The 25,338-nt window shown below is 49.3% G+C and overlaps 1 protein-coding gene across 1 annotated transcript; it reads right to left on the bottom strand.

Moving 5' to 3' along the window:
* Positions 1-1,331: 1,331 nt before the first annotated feature.
* On the bottom strand, positions 1,332-24,271 carry LOC144139190 (uncharacterized). The gene is made up of 4 exons (XM_077671620.1): positions 24,194-24,271; positions 9,669-9,784; positions 4,347-6,420; positions 1,332-1,762 (listed from the first exon to the last, which is right to left on the bottom strand). Exons 2-4 carry the CDS (start codon positions 9,721-9,723, stop codon positions 1,615-1,617), a joined length of 2,277 nt encoding a protein of 758 aa, XP_077527746.1. The 5' UTR covers positions 9,724-9,784; positions 24,194-24,271; the 3' UTR covers positions 1,332-1,614.
* Between the last annotated feature and the right edge of the window lie 1,067 nt (positions 24,272-25,338).

Genomic DNA, 25,338 nt, shown 5'->3' with positions numbered 1-25,338 from the left:
AATTGTCGAAGACAGGCAATAAATACAAAAAAAGTCGAGTGGTAGGTACGGCCTTACTATATGCAAGCGTAGGGACAACAGGAACAGAGGCACGGGCCGGCAGCCAGGAGGGCTGGTGGGCTTTCGCCGGCGCCCCAGAGTTGCAGCCGGCTGGTAAAGAAAGCGTCACCTACCTTCGGCCAACGCCTTCGGCGTCCTCGAAGCGTTTCCTTCAAATGGACCACCGCGCCGGGAGCGCGTTCGCGTCCCGGCGAGAGTGAGGTTCGGGCATCGTTCAAACGGACCAATGAGGCGAGGTTAGCTCCGCTACCAGGGCGGAGCGCCCGCTGCGTGACAGTGTTTTATAGCCGCAACGGTCGCTGCAGCCTTCACCTCAGGCAGGAGTTTGAGAAGACGGTTCGGCTCTACACGGTGGCGCCGAGACGAGCCGGCATTGCGGGGAGAGAGGGGAAAAGTGCCGCGCAACGGCACAAACCTAGCGATCGCGCAATGGCTCGGGCGCTAGGATCCCCACAAACGGCAGTAGTAGACGTATGGTGTAGTGCCAGCTTTACTGAGCACTTCTTATCGGAAGGTTAGGTTTTTCTGTTAACAACATCCCATACCGCATGATACACTGAGCTTGCATCAGTTACACACATCCGCATCCCACAAGAGCACCAAGAAATGCAACACATAGGTAAGCACCCACCCCAGCAAGCTTGACACCATTGGTACAACTATCTCACTGTACTGGCTACTTGGCAGAAACAATCCTCTACAAATATGTCAATGCAGCTATATATCAGTCTTTGGGACCTTGAAGCTGTGGCAGGGCATGGATATAACACTTGGCCTGCATGCCATTTACTCTGATAGCATTGTCTTTAAGGTGAGCCTGCAGCTTTTATCAACCTGGAGCAATGTCTGTTCGCAAGGGAGGCCCCTCCCACCAAACAAGAAAAAAATTCACCGTTGAATAACTCTTTTCTAGCCCGAGCATTGCCAGAAACCCGAGTTTCTCCCCCCAAATTCTGCTGGTAGTTTCAGACTGGGCTGTGGTTTTAAGGCCCCCCTGATCAGGTTTTGGGCTAGAAAATTTGCTTGTCTTTAAAGGTATCACAGTTAACGTGTGGCTCTGCATGCAGGCACATTTACCATATCCGCTAGCTGTGGCCTAGCCAGTTCTTTGGAATCAGGACTTAGCTCTACGGCGCACCAACTCACACGCACAATTAAAACGATGGGCATGCTCAATTTACGTCCTGGACAATCCGCAAAAAGTTTCCTGTGGAATACAGGGGAAAATAAATGCCGGATCTTGTCCCAGCCAGCCCACGGATGATCCGGGACTGATAATTGTGAAGGCCCAATGAAACAGGCCTTGGAAAGAAGCAATGATGGCACCAGGAGCAAGAGTGCCTGCTGCGAGAAACATCTCATAGCTTTATTCGTGGGTGCTTATTTAGTACAGACACCCAGAGATTTCAGCTCCATGAGTATGATGACAGTGCTCCGGCCTAGTCCTTCAGATTGGACAGCTTCAGGTCCTGCACCACTCGTTCAGGGCGCCCAACCACACGTGCGGACGCTTGCATGCGCGACACATGAGCTGTTCTTCCGCAACACCAGGGGTTACACGAAGTCAGCCATGTTGGCCATGGTCTGGAAGCCTTCTTGGACCATGGAAGCCGCCCGTGCCTCATCAACAGACTCCAGCCTGGCCACCTCTTCCACCAGCTCTGGATGGTGATAGACTTGCTCCAGGGCCAGGGCACAGTGCCTGCATGCACGGAAAGGGAAAAGGAGGGAGAGAGGTTCAACTTGACAGTATTGGGAAGCTGATTGAGAGATTTTTCATAGGTGCTAGAAGTGCACCATCAGCCGTGCCTATTAGGTGTCCGCGGAACCACGTGATTTCCACCAAAGGAAACTACCACCGCTCGGCTAAAGCTGGAATTGGGCACAGCGACTACAGCAGTGTGGGAAGGGAGACTATGATACCACGGCTATGGCCGAGACGAAAGAGAAAGAATGGGCGATTTCAGCGAGCGCTGTGCCTGCACAGTGAGGTTTGTTCAACCCACCTATCGGTTTTCACACGTTGCTCACCGACACAGTCACCAGCCGTGCCCACAACTGACGTCACTGAACCAGTATGCCGGCACCAACATCGTGTTACCTAAGCAGTGACCAAATGTAATGCTAGGCTCTCAAAAACCAATGGCAAAGCCTCTGATATGTATAGAAATGAACTACAATATCATCATTGTTACAAATTATGCCCGAGAAGTAGCGGCGATTAACACAAACTTGAAAATTACTGTCATCTTCTCTCGTGGTCCGCTCACCACTGCCACCTCTATCTGCGAAACAATGCACGGTGTGTCGAAACACTGAAACTGCTGCATCCTGGCATTGCCTCTGCAACACACACACACACACACACATACTACATTCTCATGGCTACATCTTAAGCCACTCAAGTATAGATGTCCTCGGTTTTTTGTGCTGCCACACTGGGATCTTTGGAGATGATAATACAGGTAAGAACGCAAGAGGAAAAAATTTGAATAAAAAAATTTCTACCGACAAATCTCCCCGAATGATAACAGCCCACTGCCAAACATAACCAAGCTCTGCCTTTACATGCTCAAAATAGCAAAACCAAAATGGCGTCGCGCACATCGCAGTCTATCAGAGCACGTGAGGGGACCAGCAAAACTGGCCTACGGTTGCAAATAAGCTCAACGGCCTTCCAGCACCATCCGCCTATGCTGCTCAGATGGACGAACAAGAATGCCATAATTAAATGGAAACTTGCAAGCTCACTAAGAGGGGTCAACTTAAATTGAGGACGACTCAGCGAGCAATGGAATGGAAGATGATAGGTGTAACATTCAGGGACAAGAAGAGAGCGGAGTGGGTCAGGAAATAAACGCGTGCTAAGGACATATTACTAGAAATTAAAAAGAAATGGGTGTGGGCAGGGCATGTAATGGAAAGTCAAGACAACCGTTGGTCGTTAAAGGAGCCATGAAGAGAAAATGCAAGTTGCTTTTATTCGAAAGATTTCGTGTTTTATGGTGCCCCCAGCGCTTGTCCGGATACAAACGGTGCTTTATTCACTGAGAAATTAAACAAATTAGGTTAAAATTTTGATTTTCCCGCTCAATCGTGCGTTTTCGTGGCCCCAAATGACATCACAGGAACCGACCGCTCTGCAGCCTAGAGTACCTTCATTCACGCATCCGCCGTACAGGGTAGAGACACGTATACGCTGGCACCGCCATTTTCGGTTGCTCGCTCGCCGCCGAAGCAAGTCATTGTGTCAAAACCGCGCTAAAATTATCGCCGCAACGCGGTTTACTGAAGAAGTTTGAATCATATTGTCTGTTTCGCGTTGCTAGGTCTCGTGGGAAACGAAAAGAATAACGCGTTGAGCCCGCTGGCCCAATTGCGGCGGCACGGGACCGTTCAAAGGTTGTCTCCACCCTGTACAGCGGTGTTGGTTTGTTCCCGCGTTTTTTTACGTTCCGTAACCTAGATGGCGCCACCATACCGTGGCAAGCGTTTGGTTTGTTTTTCCCGCATTTAAACCTGGCTTGTTTTTGTTCTGGGAGAAAATATTCGTTCCCTGAAACAGTGCTCGCTCGACAAATGGGGTCACGTAAGACACCGTTGCTTGCGTCAATCGGCCAGTGTCGTCTGAGACAACCCCAAGCCCCGTAGCGCTGTGCAGCTAAACCAAGCATGCTGTGCGCAGTACGAACAGCAGAACGCATCAGTACTACATGTGCTTTCGTAACTTCCACTGTTTGTCCCATCATTCTTATTGCTTTGTAAAGAATGTGCCCTAAATTTAAGCGCAAATCGCTCGTTCGTCTAGTTTGTAAGCTCTACCTAATTTGCGTCTGCTTCTGCCAGCCTCCGCCAATCGCAGAGCTTAGCTCATGTGACATCATAGGTTCTGTTGCGGGAAATGAGCTGGTGGGTCGCATGACCATTCCCGTTTTTCCTAATTATGTAGCTTATTTGAGCGAAGTTTACATTAAAAGGGGTGTCAGTATGATTCTAACGAGACAATCTTTTGAACGAACCAAACTTGTGTTTTCTCTTCATGGCTCCTTTAAGGGTAACATCCCTAGAGAAGGCAAGCGTGGCAGGGGGCGGCAGAAAGTTACATGGGCAGATGAGATCAAGTTTGCGGGGATGGGATACATTGGTCGCAGTTAGCGCAGGACCGGGGTAATTGGGGATCCATGGGAGACGCCTTTGCCCTGCAGTGGGCGCAGATAAGCTGATGATGATGAATTAAATGGATCAGACAATCCCAAGATGCCCCACAAAGAAAGGAGGTCACGTACCTGTCACGCCGGACACCCCTCGCGAAGTCTGCAGCAGCCGTCACCAACCCACGGTTGCGGCGCAACACGTCGTCGACTTGGAACCAGTAGACCTCTGCCTCCTTGCCCAGTGGCTCAAACATGATGACACTCACACTGAGGAGAGTGTAGTTGTTGGTGATTCCCAGGGACAGATTTTGAACAAAGCTATGCACCGCGTCCTGGTTTTCCGCAACATTGATCTTGACCCTGCTGATGGTCTTGCTGCTGTTGATTGCTTCGGTCAGGGGCTTGGAAAATTCGGAGAGGTCCGAAAGCACCCGATCCACCCGAATGCAGACTTCTCTCAGGCTGGTGTTAATAGCCACACCTTTCACTATGGCCTCTTCTAAGCGCCACAGGTCCTCATTGATGCCAATCCTCAGCGTCTTGAGTGTTCTAGTCTCTCTTAAGAAGGTGGTGAAAGTCGCGGAAAATTCATCATTCCCATCAACATAGCCAAGCTCAAGCTCCAGCGATTTTATGTGGCCGAGTGATGGCAGACACTCCAAAAATTCACAGGCTGTGGGGGTATTATGATCACTGGCATACACAAAAGCTTCTGAAGACGCCCTGCTGGAAAAGCTGTCAGTCCAGATATGAAACAATGACACTTTGAGGGAAACTTTGTCTTCTGCGCCAGCTCCCTCCAAGGCCGCACTAACGTCCAGCAAATGACAACTCCCATCACGTTTTATGAAAGTCAACCTCTTCGGCACTTCAATTGTCAACATATTAGGGCTGTCCTTCATTGTCAATGCCTCAAATAGTGCCTTCCACTGCTTGGAATCCCAGAACTCAATGGGCAGAGACACTTGCTCCAATGTGTCATTCCGCACAAGAGACTTGTGCAAGCGATCAAAGTCGGACTCAGTCGGTTGACCCCGCACAGAACTGTCAAGACCCAAAGTCTCTCCGTCAGATCCGTACGACACAGTGAAACTCTGTAAGACCTCATTTTTGGCAAAAACCTCGGCCATCACTTGGATGGCGGCTCGATCAACTAGTAGACCCTTAAAGCTCACGCTGACAACACTCTTGTTCCCGACCAGGCCTTCAAGGATCCACTGTAGACAAAAGTACTTTTCGAAAGCTGCCACAAAGCTCAGAGTCTTCAACGAAGTGCTGTTCTTTAGGAACCTTGCAAATAGTGCCTGTGCGGCAGGTGTGGCTTCACCAATGATGGATTCGGGCAATGCGAGCTCTTCCAACAAGCGGTTTTCTCCTAGCGCTGTGAAAAAGTCCTTGACACTTGGACCTTGGAGGGTCATGTCTGAAATCCGGAGGGTCGTCAGTGACCTCGAAGTGCGCAGCAAGCTGGACAGCTGGCACAACAGTGTTTCTGTACCCTCCAGGTACCCTGCGCATCGTAGCTCTCGCAAGTTGGTCATAGAGAGTATGTCAGGCACTTGGTCTTCGCGGGTACCGTAACCACCAAACCAGAGCCTCAAACTTCTGACGTTTGGATTTTCTTGAAGGGCATCACAAAGCAGATGAGCAATCCGCTTGAAGTGAGGAACATCTATCTGAACGCGCACTATACAGTGGTGTATCTTGAGCAACCAATACACAAGAGTGTAGATTTGGTGCCACTGCTTTTCCGAGGGACGCGCTGCCAAGTCTGGCCCAGCCTGACACACCAGAGCAAGGTTTCCGGAGGTTCCCGTCGTCTCTTGCAGCTGCAGTGAAGCCAGCCACAGGAACTCGTTCCAGGCCGACAGGTGGTTGAAGATCTGACAAAGCTTGTCCTCAGCAGCAGTGCAAGGAAGCTGACAGTCAAGGGTGGCGCCAGTAAAGGTACCTTTTAGACGCTTGAGGACGGCCAGTGAAACCAGTTCTGCAGGCGTGCCACTCTTCGGTGTTTTGGAAGCTTCGTCCATAGAGTTCTCGTTGTCCATGGGTTCCTCTTCAGCCCTCTTATTACCTCCTGAGTCCTCTTTGGGGCTCTGAAGATCTGCAGAGTTCGACAAGAGACTCTTAAAGTCACCAATGGACTTAGAGGTATTGCTGAAATCTTTGAAGTCCTCTTCGGGGTTCTTGGATTCCACAGACTGCTCTGTAAGAGAAGCGGGCACATTGCATTTGAAAGGACAAGAGAAGTCAGAAGAGGGTGTCAGTGACATCAGCCTTCCTGGTGAAAGCAACTGGCTCTCTAACGTCATTACACTACAACTGGGCCGTTGAAAGTGGACTGCAGCTAGTCCAAACCTGACCTGCTTGCTAGAAATATGCCATACATTCATAAAAAATGTATGCATAGTATATGTAGGTTGTAGGTGGTGCATGTACCTGATGAAATAAATCTTGATAACAGGTACTTGCAAAAATGGTGCTGCAGTCTATGAATGAGTGGTTGGCTTTGTAAGCTGCTCGCTTTATCCTTTATAAGCCCCGCCAATGAGACGTTGCATGGTTCCAAAGTGTGATCACCAACATGAATGCAAGCAGAACCTTGCAACAGTGAAACTTGCTAGTATCAGCAGGATGCTGAGACTCACACAACGTAAGTGCCAGAATTCCTCTAGCCCAATTTCACTCATGCACATTGCACATCCCACCACATGACCAAAGCCTACATGTCCACTGGCCCATTTACCTAGCAAGTGCTTGTGTGTGTGCATAACTGGCCACCATCTCCGACCATCTTGCAACCGTGCCACGTGCGAAGTTTCTCTACTCCGCGTTCCTTCACCGTGCAGAAGGATGGCAAGTTGGGCTAGTTGGTTCATAGTTACCATAATGAAATGCAGCGCGAAAAAGGACGGGACAAAAGAAGAATTAACGACGACACGGCGCTGACTCGCAACTGAATTTATTAGAAAAAACACACACATATATATACTCAATCCTCGTGGCTTCCTACATGTTTCTCGCGATTGCAGCAAAACTACAACGTTGTCAAACTATGCCTGCCAAATACCACACACTACGCACTGCACCAGACAGTAAAACAATAAATCACTCCATCACGTTGGCAAACGCGATAACACCACTGATACAAATCACGTGCCGAGGACTACCCTATTGTGCACTGCGACCATTCAAGAACACATATTCACTCTCGGCTAACGACATTGACGGAATGCTGACGCACTTTTCTCCCTTCTTTCTAATGTGATACGCTTCTATAATTTCCCGTACACGTTGGTCCTTATGTTTAGCAATTACAATAGTGTCTTCAAACACAGGAGCACACCCACACTTGGCACAATGCTGAGCAGCTTGAGAATGCTTGTCACCTTGCAGCGTGCGTTTGTGCTCCAACAGCCTCAGGTTAAGGCAGCGCCCCGTTTGCCCGATATACACTTTCTGGTAGCACGAAAACGGGATCATGTACACTACTGCCACGCTACAAGGAACGCATGGCGACACGTGTTTGACTTCGCAACGTGTATGCTTGGCGGCTCCTGATATCTTATCAACTGTGTTGCACAATCTACTTAATTTGTTTGGGGCAGAGAACAACACGTTTACTCCGTACCTTCCAGCTACATTTTTTAATCCATGTGATAATCTGTGTACGTACGGCATGACAGAGAATTTTTTCTTTATGGATTCAAGCTCACGATTTTCTCGAGTCAGAGAGGTACGTCGATGATTTCCTTATTGTCACAGAACCTTGTCACATTGTTAGTAGGGTACCTGATGTCTTGAAAGTTTTTAAGGAGTGTGGCCATGGGCTCAAATTCACGTTCGAACTTCCAAAACACAACCAAATCCAGTTCCTGGATCTTAAGCTGGATCTTCAGGCTAGTCATGTATGCTGGGAATATAGCCCTAGGTCACAAAAGCCGGTACTGAACTTTAACTCTGGGCATTCTAAAATTGTGAAGGCTGGCATAGCTGTCTCTTATCTGCGCAACGTATTTGCAAAGTCTTGGCGCATAAGTATCTTAACAGTTTTAGTGCGCAAATGAAAAGGTTGGGTAAGGCTGGTTACGATAGGCAAGTTTTGCGTCTCGCGGTAGAAAAAGTTCAAAATTGGGTGAAATGCGGATCTCTGACTCGAGAAAATCGTGAGCTTGAATCCAGAAAGAAAAAATTCTGTGTCATGCCGTACGTACACAGATTATCGCATGGATTAAAAAATGTAGCTGGAAGGTACGGAGTAAACGTGTTGTTCTCTGTCCCAAACAAATTAAGTAGGTTGTGCAACACAGTTGATAAGAAGATATCAGGAGCCGCCAAGCATACACGTTGCGAAGTCAAACACGTGTCGCCATGCGTTCCTTGTAGCGTGGCAGTAGTGTACATGATCCCGTTTTCGTGCTACCAGAAAGTGTATATCGGTAAAACGGGGCGCTGCCTTAACCTGAGGCTCTTGGAGCACAAACGCACGTTGCAAGGTGGCAAGCATTCTCAAGCTGCTCAGCATTGTGCCAAGTGTGGGTGTGCTCCTGTGTTTGAAGACACTATTGTAATTGCTAAACATAAGGACCAACGTGTGCGGGAAATTATAGAAGCGTATCACATTAGAAAGAAGGGAGAAAAGTGCGTCAGCATTCCGTCAATTTCGTTAGCCGAGAGTGAATATGTGTTCTTGAATGGTCGCAGTGCACAATAGGGTGGTCCTCGGCACGTGATTTGTATCAGTGGTGTTATCACGTTTGCCAACGTGATGGAGTGATTTATTGTTTTACTGTCTGGTGCAGTGCGTAGTGCGTGGTATTTGGCAGGCATAGTTTGACAACGTTGTAGTTTTGCTGCAATCGCGAGAAACATGATAGGAAGCCACGAGGATTGAGTATATATATGTGTGTGTTTTTTCTAATAAATTCAGTTGCGAGTCAGCGCCGTGTCGTCGTTAATTCTTCTTTTGTCCCGTCCTTTTTCGCGCTGCATTTCATTATCCTTCACCGTCTTATATTGGGTGCAGCCCATGATGAGGGGTTTACTCGAGTCGCCAAATGTGACATGCGCATTGCAAAACACTTATTCCATGTGGTGTTACAACCAGTAAATATACGATCAAGGTTGGGTTAACCAGAACAGAGGAAAAAATCCTGTGTTTAGAGAAGGAATTCACTGTTACCCGTTTCACACCCAGGCTTTATCTAGCCATTACGCCTGTCATTCACACGGTACTCCTCGCAAGCTTGCACGCGGACCTTTAGTCCGTACCTTGTTTACAGGACCGTGCACAACTGAATGAATAAAAGAGAGAGTGAATACGAATCCTGCAACTGCACAGTACGGTGCCAGCTGGTGCACTGCTGCACGATTCCCTTGCTTGGTGCACGCCTGCTTTGATAACCATTTAACTGGCAGGTTCAAAGCAGGAGACAGACAGAGAAAGAGACGCACCTTCGTCGAGCGCCAGCTTCGCCAGCTGCTGAGCCAGCAGTTTGCTGACCGCCATTTCCTGGTTGGGACCAGGTGACTCCCTGGGCTGTGCCGCTGGCCGCTCCTCTGGGGCCAAGCTGCAGGACACAACACACGAAGCAAGGGGCATCAGGCCTCAACTCGTAGGTGCTTGGAAACACTGCAGGACCTACACAGGCGGGCAGGAAGCACCCACGACTAACTTCGCTGCAGCTGGGAGACAAAAAGGCGTCATCGTGACTGAGGCAATGACGAGATTGCTTCTAGCGTAGCAGGGCTCTTCTGGATAGGCAACACACAATTTTTGACAGAGGAGTTCCCCAAGGTTCAATTCTCGGACCTTTACTCTTCAATCTGGCGATGAATCGTGTAGCCCGCACCCTTGAAGTGGACTCAGCGGCCCGTTTCGCCTTCTATGCTGATGATATAGTTGTGTGGACCGAGGCTGCTGATTATGACTCAAAAGAATCTATGCAGGCCGAACTCCAGGCTGCTGTTTTTAGCTTGGAAAGCACCCTCTCCCGATTCTAGCTGCAATTATCCCCCAACAAGACCGAATTTCTCAGCGTCGACAACAAGCGATCGACCAACCCTGACCAAGTTCTACACCTCAATATCGCCAATTCGATTCTTGAATCAAGAAATGGTACCATCAAATTACTTGGCCTCCAGATTAGCAGCTGCAATAGCCCCACTACATGGATCCGTCATCTTCGGACAACATGGCGCTCCACCTTGCACCTCATTACCCGTCTATCAAATAAATACGGCGGCTCACACCAAGACGCCTGTCTCAAGCTTGCGCGCGCCGTTGCGCACGGCCGGCTGTCTTACGGATTTCCCGTATATGAATTCCGTCCCCGGCATCTCAGGGAACTAACCATATTAAACAGACACCTGATTCGTACCATAACAGGCCTACCACGCCACACTAGGACGGACGTGCTGGAACAAGCAGTGCCACTTCCTCCGATCACCAATCTAGTCGAAGAAGTCAAGCTGCGATTCCAGAAGCACCTCGAATACATGCCACAGGGACGAGCCATTCTTAAATGGGACACCTTGAACAGCAGTTTTGACCCTGAAACATTTCCTAAATCCATCCCACCTTGGGAGAGACCTGCAATCGGCCCTATCCGACGACGACCCATTCCCCGACGTCAACGAGCAGCTAGGGAACAGTACGTCCGCACTCTGGTCAATGACAAAGCCCACGATGAAGTTGATGTATTCACCGATGCCGCTATCCAAGACATAACAGCCGCTGTTGCTTGGACTTGCCCCGAGGTTCCGCAACTAGGTGGTTCTCGCAACATTACGAACACCTACGGCCTCTCGGATGAAGTGGAACTCTTTGGAATTCTTGGCGCAGTTCAAAGCATCCAGACCCATTGTTCAACCATCCACACAAAGAAGTTCCGCATCATCACTGACTCGCACGTTGCCCTCCGGGAACTGAATAGGACCTTCACGCCTAACTCTACGGCCACGAACATCCTCTACTTAGTACGGGACCTGTCTCATGAAGGAATCACGATACGCATTGTCTGGACACCTGCCCACACGTCTGGAGCGGACGGCAACCGAACGGCGCACAACGCTGCCCGGGAGTGTCTACTAAATCCTCCCACGGTTCTCGACACCACTCCAGCACGATCTGACCCACCGAACACATCTCAACAACACTGGCAACAAAAAATTCGTCAAGCTAGAGCCCTCAGTCGGCAGCGGCTAGCCGAGGCCTCACCCCCTGGTTTCCTCGCACCACTAAAGACCCTTCCAAGAACAGGAGAGGTCTTCGCGAACAAAGTTTATGCCAACTCGGCCTATACCCCTGATGTGATATCGAAGTGGACGAACCCAAGGCGTCCCTCCTTACCAAGGTGCCCCCACTGTGGCAGTAACGAGAAACCCAACCTTTTCCACCTTACTTGGTCATGTGCAGCCTTCTCAGACGGCCGTACGCAGTTGCTAGCAAGCGCCACGGTTCCGACGTCGGCGTTAGAGCATGTCGAGTATGTTAGGGTCAACCCAGAAATGTTAGAAAAAATCACAGACTTTGCCCTAAAAAATGGTCTCTATAAAATGGTTTAATGGCTGACCGACTACCTGTTCAAGTTCACCAGTCACAAATGAACACCGGTGCGCATCCGTCTTGCCCCACCAACCGTAATGTGCCATCAAGAACTATGCCGGACACCCCCTCCCCTCAGGGGAAGGCCAGTGTGTGTGTGTTGCTCCAACGGAACCTCGAGAGACAGCTACAGTGACCGCTACAGTGAAGCTTGAACATTACTTAGTTGTACTACCACTTTACCAATCCTACTTTCCATTCCCTACCCACAGGGCTTTATAGCCTCCTCCCTGAAATAAAGTCATTCATTCATTCATTTGGATTAACCTGCGTAAAGGAAAAATAGGTCGACTGCCTGTTTCCCCCGCAGCCTTCTGTCACTTCTCCTTTGCACGAGGCTATATCATCAAACGTGAAAGGTGACCAGCACCGTTGTTGTCTGGCAGCACAAATGGTACCGAAATGAACCGTTGTAAAGATAAAATAAATAAATGTAAGCACATACGGGTTCGCGAGGGATTTGAACCTGGGTTTCCAGAGCAGGATCCCAGTCTATTAACTCCTGCCGTGCCAGAATGGAATAAAACATTAGCGTGAAGCATGCCCCCTGAGAAGTGCACAACAGGAGAGGTTAACTGTAACGTTAGTACCGGAATTAGCCCAGCGTCCGGACTAATTCCGGTACTAACGCCACATCCTCTCCTGGTGAGCCTGGGTAAACATTAAAGGGACCCTGCAACCCTCTTTGAGCAGTGCAAGTAAACCGGCGCGACGCTTCGCTTACACTACCAGAAATACCTGAGCCAAATATTACACGTGCACGTGAAGCGGTGAGCGCGCAAATCGCTCTGAAAGACGCGGAAAAACAAACCACGCTCTCTTCAGTTCTCCTCATTAGGCACCCCTGGCATGACCTACACGACGTCATTGAGGCCATGGCTGTCCGGTCGGCCGTCACTGGTCAACTTCGCGGCTAATTTCTCGCATTTCCTGTGACGATACGCCGTTATCAGCGCTGTGTGCGAACCTCGTCTATGCCTGAACCTGTAGGCACAGTTTCGCCGTTCCTTTTGTGCTTGGAGTGCGCGCGGAGTTTGAGTGATGATCTCAATACTTCCCTTTCAACCACACCACTCGACAACAAACGTTTATTGCTTCAAAAACGCGTTACCCGCCAGAGCGCGTGCTTGCGAGCAGGCACCCATTCCTGCCTTTTTGTGGCACCAGACCGGAAATAGACCCCTCCACGTTGCGGAGAAAAGGAGAAAACTCCCCGGCCTACGATATATCGAAGGCCGCGGAAGAGAGCGCCGCGAGCCGCCCCCCCTCTCCGGGGGAGAGCGCGCAGCTTTCGTCGCGTTGTCCGCGGTCGAGTTGAGAGGGAACGACTATGCGCGATTTCTCATCGCGCGTAGTTACAGTGATAGTGCACTAATTTCCATAATTCTTGCGGGAGGAGATTGCTGAGGCAATAGACTTTACCCCAAAATACATTCCTATAGTAGTCGATGGTTCATGTTGCAGGGTCCCTTTAATGCGTAGAATTTGCCATAACAACGATGCTGCCATGTTGTCCTGGGAAGAGTTATAATAGTCATGACAACCACGTGAGGAGGCGCAGCGGATGGGGGGAGAGGTAATGTGCTCACCCTCTTGGGGCTGTTGATTCTGCCCCCATCCCCCTCCCACTGCCTGCATTGGGCCCGACCGAAGCGCAGCTAACGCAGCTAGGCCAGGCCAGTGTACGCCACTGAGCAGTAAAGACGACAGCTAAAATCTTACTTGAGCACTTTATTCACGCTAAGTACGCGAACGCTACGTGCGACGAGCACACATGCGCAATACATAGAGTTGTCGTCACAGCACACGCACAACACAAGTCCTATTCTTCTGCTCAGCTGAATGCCTTATGAACAAATTTTTCACCTTTTGCTACCACGATGAAAAAAAAGGAGGTTCCCCTGAGTCGATGTTTTCAGTTCAACCTCGCCGCGACGCCGCTTCCGGGACATCCTAGGGTCTGGTTTGACGTAAGCGTTGCTCAGTGCACCGATACGTGCTCTGGTTTCTACTCCCATTCGACCCGTTTTCTTATCGTAAAAATGACAAGACGGAAAGACAAACGACTCTCAAGCAGAAAAAAAATTCACCATCTTCCCGCAGGGGAACCCTGAGTAGTATGCGAAGCAGCCATGGGGTCGACTCAAGTTCCCATTAGTTTTCAGTTCGATCGCGGCGTTGCGGGAGGAGAATGAGGGGAGCGGAGCGCGCGCGCGAGTGGCGTCCCCAGTGGAGTATGCAGCGGCTACCGTCGCGTCTCTAACCCTAAGCTACTTCGCATTATAGCGCGCGGAGCCGCAGGTGTTGCCATTCATTGCGCAATCCCGGAGAGGAGAGGAGCTTCGGAGAGGAGAGGAGTGTCGGAGAGGAGAGGAGGAATGCTTCGCATACTACTCAGGGTTCCCCTACGGGAAGATGACGACGGTGGTTGAACGCGAAGCTATCTCGTGATGGATTTTTTGGTTGGCCAATCCCTAGGGGCATCCTGCCACGATCATCATCAGCGGTGCCTGGCCAGGCATGCGCAGTGGGGGTGTGGTACTCAGGGTTCCCCTACGGGAAGATGACGACGGCGGTGACGGCGGTTGAACGCGAAGCTATCTCGTGATGGATTCTTTGGTTGGCCAATCCAAGTTATATTTCCAAGGTCGGCAGCGCTCGCCTGTGGCCGAGTGGTTTGGAGCGCTAAGTACGTCATCGCAAGTGTTTTGCAAGTCACAAGTTCGAATCCCCGCGGGTACGTCCTTTTTTTTATAAGTTAACTTTTTCGTTTTCCACCGATGTTTTCTATACTGAGTTCACCTTTTTTTGGGCCGCAACGTTCATTGTTCCACGAACTAGTTCACAGAACGCGCGCAGGCTGGCACTGGCGCGCTAGCGAGTTCTCGTTGGCGTGCTGTTGCCATAAGCACCGACTGCTTGCGGACAGCGGGCACAGGCCAGAATCATCAGACCCTTGGTCTGGTGCGAACACGCTTTTTACGATACAGGCATGAGTGAGGCAAGCTCCAAATATGGGGAGGGGGGGGGGGGGACGCATGGCATTTGAGCGTCTGCGGGGACGCGGAGGGCGTTCGTGCACTGCGTAGGCCTCGGATATTGAATGCTACGATTCCAAGCCGTCCTGTGAGGCTTTTATGCATTTTACAGCCGACAACATGGCAGAAGCAAGGTACGATGATTACTGAGATATTGAGAATGCCCGTCCAACAACGCCATCGGTTGTGTTTTACAGAACCGGAACCGAAACTTGTTTGATTGCTAACCTTGGGCATCGTCCAATCACGGTGCCCCCTCCTCCCAACGTCACAGCCTTAGTTGGTGCGGCCGCCGCAAACCGCGCATGGTAGTTTTTCTTCTTTCGCGCTTTGTAAAATAATTACTGATTTGTCAACCGGATAAACGATGAAAAGAGTGCTAATTTGAGCCAGTCTACGCAGTTCAAGCAAAAACGGGAGCTGGACAAATTCACTTCAGTGTCCCTTTCATTTACAATCTCTGGCCGTTATTAGCGCCTATGAGCCCGTCGCATCGTTGTCCGATGAATTCGAACCCCTCTTTAATACACAATTACTGGAGAAATCGTTCCGAAGAAATTGAGTGCACTTATGATTATGCCGGGATAAATAAAATATTAATAACAAAAAAATCTGTAATTGATTGCAACTTTTCACTGTTTTTTTTTTTTTCCTATCATCAATTCCTGGATCACCTACACCTGTTTGTACCGAAATCGACCAACACTGGAACGTGCGGGTGCTTATACTGTGCGTGTAATCGTATGTTCATGCACCGAAAAGGCCTTGTAAAAATGCCCCCAAAGCGAATGTGTTATTCTATTTTTTTTTTATTCCTTAAATGTTGGATTCTGGATCCCGATGGACGTTCGCCCTACGGGTCAGCCACCTGTCCCTCCCCGAATTTCTCTCGGCACACGGGAACGGGGGAAGGGGCGTGCATGGTGCCGGATTCGGCGGGAGCTCGCCGAATCCGGCACCATGCACGCCCCTGTTGGCACCATGTTGCACTTGGATCGGGCCACCCCTACCATTCGTGGCGCTTAAATTAATGCGCGCTGCAGCGTCCGCTAGCCAAGGCAACCCATTCAGGAGCTCAATGCAGTTTTCCAAGAACGCGCCGAAACGGGCGATGTGGGTGACCGAGGGATAAGAGACGCGAGGGTGAAAGGGAAAAAATCAAAACATCCCCCTCGCGAGGGGCACGATCAAATGCAGAGCATTTCCGCGGGGGGCGTGCCTGCAAGTCTTATGGATTACGTATTGGTTGTTGTTGTTGTAATTGTTGTCTTCCAGCGTAGACATTGTCGATGAAGTCGATGGTGAAACGTGAAACGTGCCGTGAACCCCCTGCCGCGGCTATTACGCAACGTGGAGAGGCTACGACGCAACGTGGCGCGGCTATGACGCAACACAATCCAACACAATCCACTTTAATCCAATCCAAGCCAAGCCAATCCAATCCAATTCAATGCCCTTCGCGAGAGAGTGTTATAGCGCCGAAATCGCGCCACCACATGAACGCGAACCGAACGCGGCGAGAGAGGGTGTTGCGAGCGGAGAGAAGGCGAGGAAGACGCGGGGGAGAGGGCGCACCTGTGGCCGACGGTTGAATGAGTCAAGGATATAAGGCGCGTGCATAACCTTCCATTCTGTGTCGGCTCCGTGGAGCAGTCGGTAAAGTGCCGTGTACCTTGCGTTCCGCCCGCAGAGTCGTGGGATCGAAACCTGGCGCCGGAAGGTATTATTTCTTTATATAGTGTAGGGTGCGGACTACGGACGCCAACGCGGGTGACATCGTGAGTTACTAAAATGCTCTGCATTTAAAATCCTTCCCTGCGAGTGGACGTATATTTCAGTATTCCGGTAACGAAACTTCTGGCGAAGCGACGTATTAGGCAGTTTTAGCATATCGTTACCATGTTTGCGTTACCGTTTACCGTGTTACCGGAAGCGCTGGCGACGGTGAAGCCTGTGCCGGTAAGTTACCGTTCGCGGTAACTCTCGCGCTGCGCAGTCTACTCCCGCAAACACGGTAAACGGTAACGTAAACACGGTAACGATATGCTAAAACTGCCTATTGTCCTTTCATATCCCCTCGTTGTTCAGAAGAGTCGCCCTTCAGCAGCTCCCCTCAAAGAAAAGAATAATACGGCGAGGCGCGGGGCCAGCGGCGCGCCGCAATTTTTGCCCGGCGGCGGCGTGCTCATTCCCGCGACTTCGGCGGCGGCGCAGACGGCGCGACCAAAACAGGCGGCGGCGCGACGCGGCGGCGCACAGGTCTAGTCGACGGTGCGCCGGGGTGCAATCCCGAGATGCCCGGCGAAGCGGCTTGCTCCGCCGTCTGCTGCAGCGACGGCGCACCGACGCACTCGTGTGAAGGCGGAACGGGCTGTAGATTGTTGCTGACAAGGGTGGATTTGTCTTTGGGCAGTGTTTCAAAGATTTATTTTTCTAAAAACGTGGTCTGTTCTCTTATTGTAATATTTACGCAAAATTATGAATCCGCATATTTTTTAAACGATTGAAATTGTAGTTTTAAGGATCGTCCTCAATCCTTTCATTTATTTACCTTTCTTGTAAATGTTCTTTGAATATAAGTGCTAACGACTGAAACGAATTACTGAAATTGTGAATTTGTGACGACTTAGTTATGCCCTCTGTTTATTTTTTTAATTGCGAAATGTATGCATATATAATTCACGGTTCAGTGCAAGTAGTTCATCAACCGGTTATTCGTGGATGCTAGTAAACAAAAACAAACCGATGAACACAACGACCATCCAATCCCGAGAAATACAAGCACGCGCGGTTCCTCCCTTTGGATGTAATGGCTCGTTGGATCTAGTGACGCGTTGGATCTAGTGACTCGGATGGATCTCTTGACTCATTGGATCAATTGACGCGTTGGATCTAGTGACTCGGTTGGATCTCTTGACTCGTTGGATCTTCTGACTCGGGCATCACGTGACCGGATCTCCTGACTCGTTGGATCTAATGACCCGTTGGATCTAGCGACCATAAGCGTGCAAGAAATGCCTCTCAGCGGGGCTGTTCGTCGGGAAATAATCGCGATCCACCATGCATGAACGGATGATTTGTACTTTCTGTCTTGAATCAGTCAGTCTGCCTTCCCCTCCTTCACCGAATACCTTTCCTTCCCAGCCCGTCCGTCCCACCAGCCCTACCAGTGCTACAAACTTTCCATGCGTACCGCGACCTGTTAACAAAGGATAAATGTGTGATTACGCCTTGACAAATGCGTGATTGCCTACCGTCTTGACGCGCTTGACTCGGAATCCTCTTGAAGCACCCCAGCTTCTCCCGCTGCCACACAAGCGCGACATCTTTCTTGTTTTATCCGCTTTGCCAGAAATTCTAAAATGACCAGGCATCCACGTTACTCCAGGCACCCGTGGTTACATGGGCCCACCCTCTATGCGTCAATAGCCCAACCAACAACCTTGTTCCCCCCTCTTCTCCAAAGGGAAGTGGGACGGAGGACAGGAGCAAACGAAAACTTCAGCCGCTCAAGCCATACTGGTTCAACTGCACAAACCTGACCAAAAGTGTTTGACCACCTTAATTTCCTTCGTGACAAAGGCCGGTCTCTTGGCGTATTATTAACATCGTCATCCAACGGGGATAAAAGTATACACTGCAAGGAAAATAAAACACTAACACAAAAGATGCGATCGCAGAGAGACTGAAAGAGAACGACCAGGGTACACGCCTCCAAAATCAGTGTACCAGCTCCTCCCACCAGTCGTCGATTCTCTCAAGGGGACAAGCCGCTAATATAGAAGAATAAAGCCCCATAATCAACACGGAACAGTGCCCAAGAAGCCACCGCAGTAGCGCGCAAGATTGAATGGTCAGCGTCATTATGGGAAGAGTGCACGGGAAGTATAGGGGCATCTATATAGGTTTCAATATATGAAATGTCCAGGTACGCAAGGAAGGGTCAATGAAATCGCAGCTAGGATCTCCGGAACTGTGAGCCTGTCTCAAGCATTCACAATTCATTAACGTCAACAATTCATTGAAACGTGAAACTCAAAATTGGAAGGAAATTCTAATACTCGCATAACTTCAGATAACCAGTGCCGTAGTTGAGCAGCTGTGATATAATAGCGACCCTGAGGGCAGAGGAGCGTACGTCGTGCTGTTTTTTCTGCGCTGGAGGCCAGTTAACTAGAATATTTGGTCAAAATGGATACATAGCTAATGGTGAAAGGCACCATCAGAAAATCTACAGAAATTAACAGGGTTGTCAACCAATGCATTCTTAATCCTCTTGCCTTCATTGCGAGAATTCTTTAGAGCCGGATTTAGCTATGAGTGCCCAAACACGCTGTATTATATGGTTGTTTTAAAGCTCTCTTCTGTTTCTTTTCGCCATTGATGTTACATTTACACCATTACCGCAATTTGGCTTCGTCACTTCACCAATTATGTATTTTTTCGCAGATGAAAGGCCTAGTGCACAGCTGGCCCATTCTCGGAATTTTATTTGTTCGCCATTCTTTTCCGGCTTTTGTTGTCGTTGTTGACCGGTCAAGACATTGGGCGTCGGTGTAAGAGCAAATAAAAAAATACACCCTTCGCGGATTTGGAGAGCAATGTGCACGCTTCGCAAGATTAACAAAACAGGGGTAAGACAGCTGAATCAGATTTGGGAGCAGTTTTTGGAGCAGCGAAATATCAATTTTGGAGCAGAAGAACCTTGATTTGGAGCAGAAGAACGACATTTATTATATCACCTTAGGAGCCAACAAAAATCAAATTTTTGGCAACTCACGGGTGAAACGTGCACTTTTTAATTGGTTTTAAACGTACATAACACTGAAACAGCCTTTCAATAAAGTTTTTTCTACCAAAGTATCACAAGGTACGAACTGCACTACCTTTTTAGTAGCCATTTTTGAATTCTTAGGCTCTATGCATAGATAACGTGGAGTTCCATTGATAATATCGAATTAGAAAATTAAGCGATAGTAGGGCATTTTTATTATTATGTGAATGCCAAAATTGTTATTTTTGTAATCCCATGCAGACTCGTCTTTACGCACAAGTGTAGAGCCACGGCCAAAGCGAGGTCACAGTCGTCGCACCCCACCAGCCCTCCCACTTCAATCCCCAAGGTGCATGTTCACTACTATCGTAATCTGAGTAACGTTGGTATGTTTATGCACCTCCCTTCTTTCGGCAATAAATTTCACTTCAGATAAATGAACAATTATTACTAGCGTGAAATAATAGCCCGTCCCGCTATCGAAGACTGCTTGAACATTTTGCGGCGATGTAGCCTGCGCCTCCACTTCTGCAGCGTCGATCGTCCCATTCCCGTCACTCGCAAGTCCGCTGGGAATGGAATCAATAACTCAGTGTTTTATGGCACCGCAATGAGTCCCAAATTTCACTTCAAGCACGTACCGGCCCCACACTCAAGGCCGAAACACGGCGAATTCGCGGGCGCCATGTTGTTTTTGATGAGCTCCCGTCTTTTGAGTCGCGCCCCTTCCAGCAACCGATCAAACGACTAAATGTAAACCCAGCCACCCCCATAACTAAAACCAAGGTAGAAATTGGCGAAGAGCGCTCTGCCTGAACCACAAGGAACTGCTTCGCCCGGCGGCCATGTTTTCATATCTTCACACCGAGGTGGCGGTGCCCAGTAATGTCGTTCCGGAGATACGGCGCTCCAAAAATTGCCGTTTTTTCATCAACTTGCACGAGCGGTCTGACGCCTCAGTACACACCTAAGCATTTTTTTCTACAAGACTTTGCAATGGTTTTCAATGGGAAAATTTTAAAAACGCACAGAATATAACATGTGCAACCCGACATTGTGACTTTCGAAAAAATCTACTTCGGAGACAATTTTAAGCAGGTTTTTTATGGAATGATCAATCAATTAAACCTTTACAAACAGCATCACCCCGGGGGTGCTGGAAAATTATGCCATCAGTAAGCATTTTTCCGCACTGGAACTGACGGGAGCGTTAAAATCCTTGGCTCTCAGACTGTTTTGGAGCTGTTTGGCGCAATTTTTGCGATTTTCAAGCTTTTGGAGCAGCCTGGCGCAGGAAAACAAATTTTTATCAGATCTGCGCAATATACGCAGCTGTCTCACCCCTGACTATTGCAATTAACCCGTCACACGTAGAATTATGAAGGTCAAGACACTTGAAATCGCAAACAGCTTCAATGTTCCCCGCTATAGTTTTATTTACTGCAGGAGCTGGATAAGCAAGTTTACAAAGCACATTTTATTTTTCGCTGCCACAGTTGCACGCGCAAAATAAAATCTCCTTCTTCTAGGTAAGTATTGTAATGTATTTTACACCTGCGCGGTAAAGCCAACGTCCAATTATTTTTTTTGGGATTTCCTGCGCGAACCTACCCGCGCGGTACAATCGGTGGCGCGTTATAATCGTGCAAATACGGTATTCAGCTCCCCGCCGCCCGCCGACTCAGCCCGACGGGCGCGTGAACCGACCCCCTGCCTGCGAGTCGAACGGATTCGCCCCGACGGCTTTTCGACTCACCGCGTCCGCTTATACATGAGTGCGTCGAGTCCAAAAAAAATTCCCTCGGCACTTCCCCGAGGGGGAGAGTGTGTAAGTGCGAATGCACGAGTTGAATTTGCGCGGGTCGGTAATGTTCGCGAAAGAGAGATCACACACACACACACAACTACAAAGAAAGAAAGATGCATTTATTCACAGACACCTATTTGTGTTGTCCTTGTACTTGATTGCTAGAGCGGATCTCAGCTTTGAAATTTCGTGTCAGTACTCCTTTAAGCAGGTGCATTAGCCCTTCTCACGCCCGATTCCTGGCCAATCCCCCACGTGGGTATGTGCCAAGTAAGTGGGAATGCACGGGTGATGCAAAAGAATTCTTCTTGGCCAATCGCCCTAAGTGGGTATGTGGTGCGGATGGACGGACGGCGGTGGACGCGTGATTCAGGGTCGCTTAAGAAGTGCATTCGCACTTAAAAACCTGTTTATTTCAACTCAACGCGCCCTCGTCGGGTCAATGTAAACGGGGCTAAGCTCCCTTCCGCGCGTCGCGGTCATCCCGACCAGAGCTTCTCTGATGCCGGCGTGCCGCCGACGGCGCTATTTTTCCAAGAATCGCTCTTTCTTCGTCTTCCGTCGCCCCATCCGCTATTAACTCTTCAAGTGGCGCATATCATGGACACCCCAGACATTCCTCGAGTTCTTCCATTAAACAAGAAAAAAATTGAATAGGCCAGTTTTGCGAGAGCTGCGACAGTCGTCTTCAAGTTTCTGACGTCCAGTTTACTAAACATTGTAGCAGCACAAATGACACCCGCCTCTCTCTAGCAAGGGGGCTGGAACCCGGCAGTGCTTAGCCCTCCCCACCCCCACCCCTTTAGCGACTCCACTGTACGCGCGATCAATGGCTAGTTTTTCAGTAGAACCAACACCGAATGCAAGTCGAAATCGATGGAAAAAGTTCGTTTCCCTTCTTTTCGCGGCGGTTTGACGGACGGGGAAGAGAGGGAAAGAGATTGGGATGGACTAAAAGCAGCAGCGTCTTGCAGCGGTGGATGAAGTGAAATCAAAGCCCTTTGGTAACACTTGAATTAAAACATTAAAGTTGTTCACATGAATGCTAAAATAAAAAAAAAAGGTGGAACGGAAGTAAATTAACAGCGTTAATTTTTAACATTTACTTTCGAAATTGGGTTTTACGCGCTGCTGCTGCGCTTCGGTTTAGCGTTCTTTTCCTCGCAGTGCGGCCCAAACAACTCTCGAACGTAAAATCATATCATCTGACGAAACCAAAGTATTAAAGCTAAAATGTTAGAAGAATTATGCCTGGGACATCCCGTGCACCGAAATGTCCGGATCCCCCACGGTTTTTGCATATTCTCTCTCTCTCTCTCTCTCTCTCTCTCTCCCCCCCCCCCCCTCGCTAATCCGCGCCGCCGCCGAAGGTGGGAATACCAGCGCACAGGTCTGCCGTCGACCCTCACGGTGCGCGATGGGGCACCAAAAACTGCCCTGCGACGGTGCGCCCCGGTTTATAGAGGACAGATGGTGCGCACCGGTGCAGTTTATCGAGGATGAAAAGGCGCACCAGTGCGCCCTGGTGTGCACCGATGCGGTTTATCGAGGATGCTATTAGTTTCCGTCGGACGTAACTTTAGACACTGCGGTGTTTCTAACCTTGCGGACATCTAGTGCATGCATGGATGCGCTGTAGGGAACAATCAATCAAGTAATCGCTCATTCGCTTGCCCAAAACATCCAAATGGCCGTAATCGCATACAGATAATTATAATAATAATAATCGCAATCATTATCATCATCTGGGGCGCGAAAATATATTTGCCATGGGCGCCGTCCTATCTAGTTACGCCACTGGCCCAACACCCGAGCCGACCCGAGCAACGCAAACCGGTTGCGGGCTGTTGGGGTCGCCCCTCTTCTAAAACTCGCCGCGCGCGAGCGGTTGCGTTCCCCTAACTTGGAATTCTTGGGGGCCCGAAAACCACGCCGGGACTAAGATAGGCTTAGCACACCCACGGGCTGCGAAGAGATAGCGTTCGCGATATGACTACGCCTGAGTCAGCACTAGGGTGCGCATATATCTTAAGATAAGCAGAAAACAGAAAGAAAACATACAATAAAGTGGAGAAAAGCGTATTCGTTCTGTTATCACGACGCCGCGGCCGCATCGCGACTCCTTGTCAGGAGGTTACTGTCTGTAGAAGAGCGTTTATATGATAAATGTTTGTGATATATGAGTAGATTAAATCAAAACTCTTGCATACTGGCAACAGCAGCTGTGGTCACGTCTACATAACAACACGGGAACAATGCCGCCTCACTACTGCACGTGGCCAATCTACTAAAGTGCACCAATCTACCAAAGTGCACCAAACTGTCAAAACGAGAAATAATAATAAGCAGGGCGTAAAAGCTGCGCTCAGGTAACTGGGCGGGAAAAGTTATCGCATTTTTCGAATATTAAGATATCATATGTCTGATCGCACTGCTAGCACACTTGACAAAGGGTTTGTTAGGTGCTTGCTGGCCTGACTGATCGACGTGCTGGGTCATGACGCAGCCTAGATTTGTAAGGTGGTCTTTTCACCCTGATTTGGCGCGCCAGATGATTTGCCAGAGCAGACAAACGCGTAGTGGGTAAACAGGCGAAAAGAAGGATCCCACATGTGGACGCACTTTTCGTACACATTTCCTCGCCGCTTCGACAGCGCGTGTCCAGACTGCATAAACTCGGAACGCTATAACAACTGTACGTGCCGGTTTGATGCGATATAACATCGTGAGACACGATAGTGCAAAGAGACTTACCTTTCTGTCACTTGTCGCTCCCGCGCAGCACGTGCGCAAACGCTCGGGGTGATGGACGAAATGCGACTGCGCTAAAATACTACGCAAAAAAACAAAAAACATAGTTTGAGCCCAGTGTTGCCGCTTTTGTAATTTTCTCAGTGAGACTTGCGTAATTTATTATTTATTTTATAAATAATAATAAAGTAGACTAACATGAGTTAAAAATCAAATAAAGCTCTAAAAAAACAAAATAATCTGGTTAAAACGACTGGAGATGGAGTATCAAGACTAAACGAAAACTGGAAAGGCAAAAAAAAAAAACATTTCTTGATATTAAAGCAGTCGCAATAAAATGCATGCATTTAGTGGGCGCTTTTACGAGGTATGCACAACTTTGAAGAAATAATTTCTTCACTCATGCCTAGAAGTGAAGAGCTATGCAGGACTAGGGAACCTCATCGAGGCGAGCTCCGTTGCAGAACCGGGTGCACGTTGCAAAGTTCCGAAACTCCGCGAAACATCCGCTGCGCGGAGGCGAGAATTACACTTGGAACGGCGGCTGAAACGCGAATTTGTGGCACAGTTTGTTGCCGCATTATTTACGTAATGCATTGCAACAAATTGAGGGCGACCCTGTGGATAAATACATCTACGCGTAGTACATAGAAAATTATGATGATGATGGTGTTGCGGCGCACCGTTTGATCTTTCTGTTCTGTGGTTTGATGCCGTTGATGGGGCTTGCATGGCGCTGTGGTACTTTGGAAAGCTGTAAAATAAAAGTCACATTCTTCCTTCCATGGCAAGTGGTGTTTGCAGTGCATAAGGTTAGTTTTCAGTACGCGAGCCAGAAGAAATGCACGCGATCGTCACGGAGTGTGCACCAACAACAGACACCAACTACGGATCTCAGCCGAAGTGCCGGCAAATACATCGTCAGGGCGCTGCGGCCAGGAAGCGACGGTTTGCTATGCAACGTCGCTTACGCCCTATAACGCGGGCGCGTTCAGCAGAGCTCGGCGTAGCATGTCTTTATTCCGCGCGCGTCGCGTCGGACTCGCCGGCCCCGTACCCCGCGCGCCCGCCGGCTCGTTCGCTCCACAGCCATTTCGTGAAGTTTACCCGAGTTTACGATAGGCGGCGCACTAGTCGCAAAACCTTCT

The sequence above is a fragment of the Haemaphysalis longicornis genome, unplaced genomic scaffold (assembly GCF_048455015.1).
Source record: "Haemaphysalis longicornis isolate Haplotype H1 unplaced genomic scaffold, Haemaphysalis longicornis Haplotype H1 scaffold_5, whole genome shotgun sequence".
NCBI classification, from domain to species: domain Eukaryota; kingdom Metazoa; phylum Arthropoda; class Arachnida; order Ixodida; family Ixodidae; genus Haemaphysalis; species Haemaphysalis longicornis.
Note: the sequence above shows the minus strand (reverse complement) of the source record. Positions and strands in the feature narration are given on the sequence as shown.